Source organism: Macrobrachium nipponense, chromosome 16 (genome assembly GCF_015104395.2).
Source record: "Macrobrachium nipponense isolate FS-2020 chromosome 16, ASM1510439v2, whole genome shotgun sequence".
Classification (NCBI taxonomy): domain Eukaryota; kingdom Metazoa; phylum Arthropoda; class Malacostraca; order Decapoda; family Palaemonidae; genus Macrobrachium; species Macrobrachium nipponense.
In genome coordinates, this window is record NC_087209.1 from 32,975,878 (window position 1) to 32,985,877 (window position 10,000).

At 37.2% G+C, this 10,000-nt stretch overlaps 1 protein-coding gene across 9 annotated transcripts in view; it reads left to right on the forward strand.

The window, feature by feature from the left end:
* LOC135195644 (uncharacterized) overlaps positions 1–10,000 on the forward strand; it is a 144,542-nt gene that overhangs the window by 79,042 nt on the left and 55,500 nt on the right. Inside the window, exon 1 of one of the 9 annotated variants that reach the window (XM_064222007.1) lies at positions 8,141–8,401. The exons of 6 other annotated variants lie outside the window; for them this stretch is intronic. In XM_064222007.1, the coding sequence (XP_064078077.1) occupies positions 8,156–8,401 (246 nt within the window). In that variant the 5' untranslated portion in view covers positions 8,141–8,155. Of the gene's footprint in view, positions 1–8,140; positions 8,402–10,000 lie in introns of those variants that run through there. 2 more of the 9 variants (XM_064222008.1, XM_064222016.1) reach the window with 2 other exon arrangements.

A 10,000-nucleotide genomic window follows, 5' to 3' on the forward strand; every position in this document is an offset into this window, starting at 1 on the left:
CACACACACATATATAATATATATATATATATATATATATATATATATATATATATATATATATATATATATATATATATATATATATATATATATATATATACACACGTGATTTTGTTTGTTAGCTGAAGCCACTGGGAATTTTCAAAATGAAACGTCAGAGTACCAAATGCTACCGTGTATTTTTAACACATCTTCAAGGCACTTGAATACACGAAAATACTTGGGACTCTGTCGTTTCATTTTGAAAATTTTCAGTGGCTTCTGCTAATAATATACATACATATATATATATATATATATATATATATATATATATATATATATATATATATATATATAATGATGTACGTATGTAATACGGGATCCTTCAGTCATTTTCTTTTTTCTCGGAACGTCAAGCAATGAATAATTACAAATCAACCATTCCCGAAACCTCGGACGGAATCATTAATGAAACTGTTATATAATAATTCCATAAGGCAGCTTGCCTGTAGTTCCTCCAAAATCAAATGAGACAGACGTCGTTACACACAAACACATACATACAAACATACATATAATATATATATATAATATATATATATATATATATATATATATATAGTATATATATTTATTTATGTATAAAGCTGAAGCCACTGGAAATTTTCAAAATGGAACGACAGAGTCCCAAGTATTTTCGTGTACTTCAAGTACTTCGAAGATGTGTTAAAAATACACGAAAGCACTTGGCACGCTGTCGTTTCATTTTGAAAATTCCCAGTGGCTTCAGCTAATAGACAAAATCACGTGCTTAGTTTTGTGATCTGTAATATATATATATATATATATATATATATATATATATATATATATAATATATATATACATATATCATATATATATATATATATATATATATATATATATATATATATATATATATATATATATATATGTGTGTGTGTGTGTGTGTGTGTGTGTATGAGCGTATGTACGTATTTACTGTACATAATACAAGGTAAAAGCTAAACTGGTTGGACATTCTCTCTCTCTCTGGTATTCACTTCAGCAACCATAAAACGTATGATTCAGGGTTCTTTTTAGATTTTTGCTCTCCTATTTTCAGCACGACAGTATTCAGTGACAGTTTGTTTCTAGGATCGTGTGCCTGAGCCTACGCGGTTTCTGTGTATGGATGGACTGGCTAGCTATTGTTTGGCACAATTCAGCAGCCTTGCTAAACCTAATTCATCCTAATGTCATTATGTACATCTCTCTTCAAAATGGCTAATACACAACACCAAATGAAAGAGAAGAAAGAGAAGCTTGCCTGATTCACGAGAATTGTCCTGACCTTTTCGCCCGGAAGAAAAAAGTTCTTCGATCCAGCGGACATAATTTGCTCCCTGGGGATCTGAATTTGAGGATATGAAATGAAAAGGATTGGTGCGTGGGTGTGGCCTCGGACAGACTCTGATAATATTGATGAAATTATATTTGGGCGTGGTTCCTCCAAAACCTCCCGACAAACAAACACTTCTTTTCAGTTGTGTTTTACGCAGATGAGGAATCCTTATGAGGGGAATGTAAGTATATACGTTTGTTAGGGACCTGTGACCTTTTCGTTGTTGTCTAAAGTCACATTTGTATGTTACCTCTCCAGAGACCAGCTTATATGTTGCAGTAAATATAAGTCGGGGATTTAACGAATCCCCAGCGGCTAGTTCTAACTAGTACTAAACACGGCAAAGCAGTGACTCATCTACACTGTTTCACTGTGTTTAATACTAGCCCCCAGGGACTTGTACTCAACACGGCGAAACACATTAGACACCCCCCACCCCCACCCATCCTGTGGGACTAGTACTAAAAACAGCGTAACAGTTTAGACGAATCATTGGTCCGCCGTGTTTAGTACTATAGTAGATTCACATCTACCGTGCATTTGATGTCTAAGTCAGTCCCTTACGACGCTCCTGATTGGCTGTTGATAAGCCAATCGCAGGGCTGGAAACACTCAGTCTCTCTCGAGAGAACTCTCGAGAGAGAGACAGAGTTTTCAGCCGTTCGACTGGCTTATCAACAGCCAATCAGGAGCGTCGTAAGGGACTGGCCTAGACATCAAATGCACGGTTGATGTGAATCTACTATAGCCCTTGGAGATCAAGTGTTCCTTTGGAGTTCGTGAAATCCGCGATTTTACATATTTACTGTAACATGTACTAAAAGGGAACGTTTGTCCACGGTCAGGTTCAGGAATAGTCTTGGGCAAAAGAAATGGGTCAGTTGAGCAGATTAGACGAGTTCTGGTTCCGGTCTGATCGGAGCTGATTCAAGGCGATGACGTGTCCACTGGTGGTTCCAAGTCGCTTTAGAATTCATAAGGATTTGGTGTTGTTAAGGATGTGTTTATGTGTGTGTTCTGTACTCTGGACTGACATCTTGGAATTTTTGCTTACTCGGGGAGTAAGTCTACAAACTACTTTGTTGGTGTTGCTGTTGGAGGGGTAGGAAAGGTCTAAAAAGGTCTGAAAAAGGTGTTTCGCATTGAGTTAAAGATACAGGAAGTGTAGATAGGATATTTAAGATTTTATTAACATGAAAATGTACAAAAATAAATAATGTGCATATTAGACATTACAGAAAAATTATTTCTAACAAATTGTATCCTATTTTTTAATTTTCGTTGGTGAAACAACGGGCTCTGTCCATAGATTTTAGCATGTTTTAATTTATTTGATGTTCAATTATTTTGTGATTCCTCTTATAACTGAGAATATATGATTGTTTAATTTGTGTCCTTTTTATTTGATCTTTGTTGTTAGAGTGAGTAGTACTAATTATGAGTATTAATCACGAAGACCACTTCACGTTAAGTTACAAATATAATGTTTGCAATTTATACATCAGTTGAAAATCTTGCACGCTTCCCGAGTAAGCTGGAGGTCGGATCTCGCCTTGTTTTATTTTTTTATTTTTTTTATTTTTTTTGCAAGGAAATACATAGCACATATACATGCAAGCTTATTTAATTAAGAACAGGCAGATGGCAGCTGGCATGAAATATCAGTGGAACTAATTTGTAGAATGAGTCCCCAAGCGTTGGCTACGAAAACCTTGGAGGAAAAAACTCACAAAAAAGTTTAATTTCGCCATTTTAGTACCAATTTATATTCTGTTTTGTAGGAACAAATTCATTATTTTTTTTTTACCCATTTGCGTATGATGACAGTAAAAAGGAAAAAAAAAAAAAAAAAAACCTATGAATGTCAAGGCACAAACTTCGCCTTTGTGGCTATTTTTGTGATTAATGCTATTTGCGTCCTTGAGAACGAGGTAGAACCCAAAATACTGAGAACCCGAAATACTGCATCAGCCATTATTATAATTTTTGTTTTCCATTCTTTTCGCTGTTTCTAAGCAGCATTGCCAGAAGCCAGTAAGCATAACTTGATCGTCTGTTGTCTCTGAAAAAGGTTTGTAATACGACTTTAGAGGAATTCAAGCACTGAAATAAATGGATCAGGGTTTACGCGTCACTGCTTTATCGTATTTCTTAGCTGTCAGTTCTTTGATGATTTCCGCTGGAGATAAGGTAGTTTTTATCATAGAAGTTATTGAATTGCTGAAATGAGTGTTTCGGGATGCATTTGACATTTTTTGTTCCGTTATCATTTCTTGCAATGTTTACCTCTCCTAATTCTTTTTCATTTATCGTCAATGCAGTTTACGGCCGACGGTGACACACATAGACATGAATTCCTGCTACACATAAAACGTATATATTTTTAGTGTTACTTCTTGCGGGGACGAATATTAACTTTGGCACGAATATATCAACTCTTAGTGATAAGTGCACCCTGATACTATTTTCTAAGATTGGAAATAATATTAATGAAAGTACGACAAATTCGCTTTTGCTTCAATGACTGTTAACAGGTTATCGTCATGCATCATAAACTTTAATTTCTCTTCAGTATGAATGTGAAAGGCATGATGGGAAATGCTGCCCCACACGCATCTGATATATAGCTATAGAAAGCCGTTCAGAAGTCCCACATGACCTTCTCTATTAAAGGGATCATCTAATGAATGACTGCTTCGTGACATTTTATGGACACCTGTCAAGGCCTAGTCATTTTTACCTTCAAATGTTGTTGTTATCCAAATCGTAATGTAATTGCCGTATCTTGAAATTGGTTACTAAAAGAGACAGGAGTCAGTAGGTAAAAATATATAATCTCGCTATTTTAAGATCACACAGAGCATTAGTAATTTCGTTCATAAGGTAAAAAAAAAATGGCGAGAAAACGTTACGGATTCCAAAAGGTATATATCAGTAAGTGGCAGCTCTGACCGCTTATGTTCGGTATGTACAGCAGTGGAAATTGATGCATAGGACGTGTTGTCAGGTTATATTGGATTTTTATTCCTTTGTATTTTCACGTGTAAATCAAAGTTACTGGTAAAAACTCTTGCAGAAAAACAGGAGACTAATGTTTTTATCTTTGTTTTTGTTTACTTTTGAAGGTGCCGAAGCCTGGGGACGGGATACCTAAAGTGCGTTTTTGGTCTAATCGCGCTCACCCCGCCTCAAAAAAAAAAAAAAAAACAAAAAAAAAAAAAAAAAAAAAAAAAGATAAATAAATAGTTAAATAAATAAATAGAATATAATAAAATAAAATAAGAAAAGAAAAGAGAAATTTAGGAGGGGGTGGCAGGTATAACGAAGAACGATATATGTAAGGGATTTTGCTCCTGTAGTTTACATTTTACACCTAGACTTTTTTTGTCATTTTGTTTCAAGAAGTTATTCAGTTGGAACGCTGCTTCACTGAACAACCTTTTTCATTACATATATGATGCATCAGTTGTGTTTTTATGTGAGCAAAAAACGCTCTTTAGAAAGTGATCAAGACTTCGGTGACAGATTTCTCTGTCAGTAGGGAAAAATAGAAAACGGTTAGATTATAAAGATTCGTATCTTTAGTGTCGCAAATTTTCCTTACTAGCCCATAGATCTTCATCGCTGACAACAGCCCCGTAGGAGGGTAGTGCCGTAGATGCGCTGTAGGCATTACTTCCGGTTCTTTGCAGGGTCCTTTAGGCCCCTAGCTACAACCCCTTTCATTCCTTTTACAATATCTCCTTTCATATTCTCTTGCTTCCATCTTACTTTCAACCCTCTCCTAACAACTGTTTCGTAGAGCAACTGCTTTGAGGTTTTCTTCCAGTTACACCTTCCAGCGCTGAATGACCTCATCAGTACCAGCGCTTAGCCTTTGGCCTAAATATTAAATACCATTCCATTCCATCAGATAACAGCAGACTTTAGAATTCTGTTGCTGCTCCTGTTTTTCCTGATTCGCATAGCCCTTCGTCTTTTGAAAACCAGTCTTCCCCTTCCTTTGTTATGAAGCCTCACCCTTCTTCGCTTTTCCTTCTTTCTGTTTATTGAAGATAGAGGTGATGAGGTACCTTCGACCGACTGGCCGTATAAGTGTCTTGAGGCTCTTCATGTTGTGTGTTCTTTCGTGGAATTAGAAGTCGCACTGTTTGTAAACTGTAAATGTTTGCTTTTTATTAGCGGTGGCAGATCCCCTTCGATTCATCGATTTATTGGCAGGGTGAACTGGCGTCTCGAGATTGCCATTACTTTGCACCTTGACTTTGCTTCACAACTGCCCACCTTTGTTATGTGTAAAGTACTTGTGATTTCATCATTATTGATGGCATGTGCTTCTTTTAATCTACTTCAGTCTTTTGTAAAAGAAAAACTATTGAGATGGCTACTTGTCTGTCCGTCCGCACTTTTTCTGTCCGCCCTCAGATCCTAAAAACTACTGAGGTTAGAGGGCTGCAGATTGTTGAATTGAGTTGAATATAGAATTTAGGCCAAAGGCCAAGCATTGGGACCTATGAGGTCATTCAGTGCTGAAATGGAAATTGACAGTAAAAGGTTTGAAAGATGTAACAGGAGGAAAACCTCGCAATTGCACTATGAATCAAGTGTAAGGAGAGGGTTGAAAGTAAGATGGAATAGAATATGAAAGGAGGTACGGTAAAAGGAATGAAAGTGGTTGCAGCTAGGGGCCGAGGGCACGCTGCAAAGAACCTTAAGTAATGCCTACAGTGTACCGCGCGAGGTCCACTGACGGCACTACCCCCTACGGTGTTATGTTAATCATCCACCCGCCAATCATCGAGCATACAAAAGTGCAGCCCTCTAGCCTCAGTAGTTTTTATTTTATTGAAGGTTAAAGTTAGCCATAATTGTAAGTCTGACACAGGCCACTACCGGGTCGTGGCTGAAAGTTTCATGGGCTGCGGCTGAGAGTTTCATTCAGCATTATACGCTGTACAGAAAACTCGATTGCGCTGAAGAAACTTCGGTGCATATTTTAGTTGTGTAATTTGCCATTGCTTTTTAATCATTTTGGTTTTTATTTATTTTTATTTTATTTTTTCCAACGAAAGGATTTAGCGTCATTTATTCGTAGAGAGTTCAAGAGATGTAGAATCAAAGTGAAGTTTTTATGGTACAGATACTCATACAATTATACCGAATACCTTTGTCGAAATCTTTTTTACTACCTTACCATTTGTTCTGTATTTAGGAGTAAAATAAAATATTAGCGTCACAGAAAGTGATGCAAGAGACTCAAGACTTGATATGTAGGTGTTACACCAAATTCTTCAACATTCTCTCCTAACACAATATGATCCTGCGTCAAATTTATCGCTTACTCATTGGGTAACCCTGCAAAATACTTTGTTGTATTTGTTGTTGTTGTTGTTGGTCTTGGTGTTATTGTTGAGGAGGAGCAGGAAAGGTCTACGGAAGAGCCTGAAAATGTCTGAAAAAGGAGTTTTGCGCCATGTTAAAGATACAGGAATCTTAGGGTAGGATATTTATGGTTTATTTATTAGAATGGAAATGCAAAAAAATAAATAATGTGCAGGTTAACAAGACAGAAAAATGATTTCTAATAAAATGTAGCGTATTTATTTCGATTTTCGTTGGTGAAACAAAGATATTTGATCGTAGATTTCAGCACATTTTAATTTATGTTAAAAGTTAGAAATATAATGTTCACAACTTATACCCGAGGGGAAAATCTTGCATGCGTCGTGATTAAGCTGGAGGTCGGATACCACCTTGGTTTATTATACGTTTTCCTAGGGAATGAAACTTATATAATGTGCATATTGAAATTATAGTTATTTGATTTAATTTTGGAATATTTCTGTCGCCAAGACTGTCATAAAAAAGGACCTCCAAAATCTGTCCTGTGAAATGGAAACGTGACCGGACATCGGGAAGGTCCTTTTCTGTTATTAATATTATTATATTATTTCAGTAGATGAAACCTATTCCCATGGAACAAGCACACACGGCTAATTGACTTGAAATTCAAGCTTCCACAGATTGGAAAAGAAACCCACAAAATGACTGTGTATAATGTGTTTACTTATAAATATTTACATTTTATTTTATGTCACTCAACAATCGAGGGCCTGAAAGTACTCGAGTGTTGAGTAAAATAAAATGTAAATATTTACAAGTAAACACGTTATACACAGTAATTTTGTGGGTTTCTTTTTCACTCTTCAGAAGAAAACTGAAAGTAGCTTTTTTTTTTTATTCTTCCAAAGAATGTTTTCAACCTCCCACCGCAGACTCTACACTGCAGCAGTAACTGATTGTGATACAAAGCCAGTGATTTTTCATCCACGACACTAAGCACTATATCAGCGGAAAAAGTTCAGTATATCTTAGTTTAACAGACCAGGGCTGGCCCCAAGGATTAGATATTTTTTACGTGGCTAGGAACCAACTGGTTACCGAGAAACGGGACCTACAGCTTAATGTGGGATCCAAACCACATTATATCGAGAAATGAATTCCTAATCGCCAGAAACAAATTCCTCTGATTCCACGTAGGCGGAGCGGGGACTCGAACTCGTGACTACGGAATTGGTAGGCGAGCACGTAACCCAATCTTCCAATGAGGAACTTGTACCAGCCGACCAGCTAACCTCTTGTACTTCTGCGGAATTCAGAATCTTCTAACCCCTTACAAGCAAATAGTTGAAAAAAAAGAAAAAAAAAGCAATAAACATTCTGTCTTGCCTTGTAAATAACTGAAATGTTTTTCAATGATTCTTCATGGCAACTTCACAGTGTAATGCTTCCAGACCCAGTGACCCACAAAGTTCTCTGTCTTTTTCACGAGCTACCTGTGGTATCTCACTTTATCTCGATTTATCTTATCATGCACTGACGTTTCCTCGTAGATGTCGGCTGCAAGTCAATTGGTTGCATGTTGTCTGGTCAGCAGACGGTCATACAACTGTTTTCCCAACTTCTTCCCGTCTTTTGAGAAACGTGAATCTCTGGTCAGTTTTCGAATATGTGAGTTGCTTTGTGACTTTGGGAGAGAATGGTATTTCATCGTCTCGCTGTAGACTTCTTTTGAGTATAGGCATTTAATTTGTGCTTTGCTTTTCAATCGTCCATAGCGCTTAGACCAAAGCAGTCATCCTCTCTCTCTCGCTCAACTTCTTGATGAGTTTGTTTATTTCTTTTGGTTTGTTATTTCTTGTATCATCGCTTCGATCAGGGAACAAATATAATTATTTTGCCTCTCCGGTCTTATTTTATTTTATTTATGTGACATATTCGAAGTTTCGTGTTTTTGCTTCTGTCAGTCAGACGTTTTCCTTCTGTTCTCTTTCAGCTTGCATTCCCTCATGGTTTTTCATCCCTTATCTATCTGCCAGTTTAATTTATTTCATGATTTGTTTCAGTTCCTCTGTGCTCCATTCTTTTTCGGAGTTAATTGTTGATATTAATTGTTGTCAGCCGGCATTTTTTCAACTTTCATAGCTTCCTGTTATATCACACTTACCTGTTTTTATTTAAAGCTTATTTTTCTCTCTGGGGCAGTGACATAAGCGCTCAATTTCACAGCGTTGCTCTATACCGGAAATCCGTTTAACAGTATTGTGCGAGGAGGCGTTTTATCTCTGTTTGTATGACCTTTGCTTTCCATTATTTGTTAGCGGCTGAGGGTTGTTTGTGGTGTTGATGGCCGTGGCTTTGTTTGTAAGCTAAACATTTCCAGCCAAGGTCTCTTGCGTGCTTTTGTTTACTTGAATCTGCGTGAAATATGCCGATGTAAAGCCATTAAGGGTCTATTATTTCATTCATTTGTTGTGAATATGTGTTGTTATTTTGACCTACACGGTTATTTATGATTAGGGTTTTGCTTCTCGGTGTAGCCCGCCTTTGCTATCACCAATCAACCAAAATTTGCTAAGATTTTTGGGGTCATTAATTAATCCAAGTAACCTCTCCACCCGGGGCTTGGGACAAGTGCGAGTTTGTACACTTTTATAACAAAGTTTGCGTTATGACTTTAGGTCATGAAACCTCGAACACGCATCACAACCAGAGAACTATTCTTCTCTATGCCAATGACGAGTCTCACACGTGGAGGCGTACCTACCTACATACCAAAGTGAAGGAACACCCCGTCACGAAGCACGGAAGCATCGCCAGCAAGCAACTTGTTGCTGAGCTTCGTTCTTATGCCATATTGATTTCCTGGAGGCGAAGGCAAAACCAGCTAATGAGCTTCAGAAACACTGCCCTCCTCCTTTGTACCTCCTCGGGGGGGCGGGGACCGGATCGAGTGTTATTACTCTTGATGGCGTCGCGTGCCAATTGGTTTTCTTCCCTCTCCGAGCCGGTTCTGAGTTGCTGCTGCTATCAACCTCCCGAGACTTAGCGTGACACTTATGAGGAGAAGCCGTTTGGGTCACTGGGGGCTGGGATTAATGAAGGCACAATTTCTTTAGGGGATAGCTTTCTTGAGGTAAGGATTATATATATATATATATATATATATATATATATATATTATATATATATAGATATAATTTATATATATATATATATAGTAGTATATATGTGTGTGTGTGTGTGTGTATGTACATATATATACATATA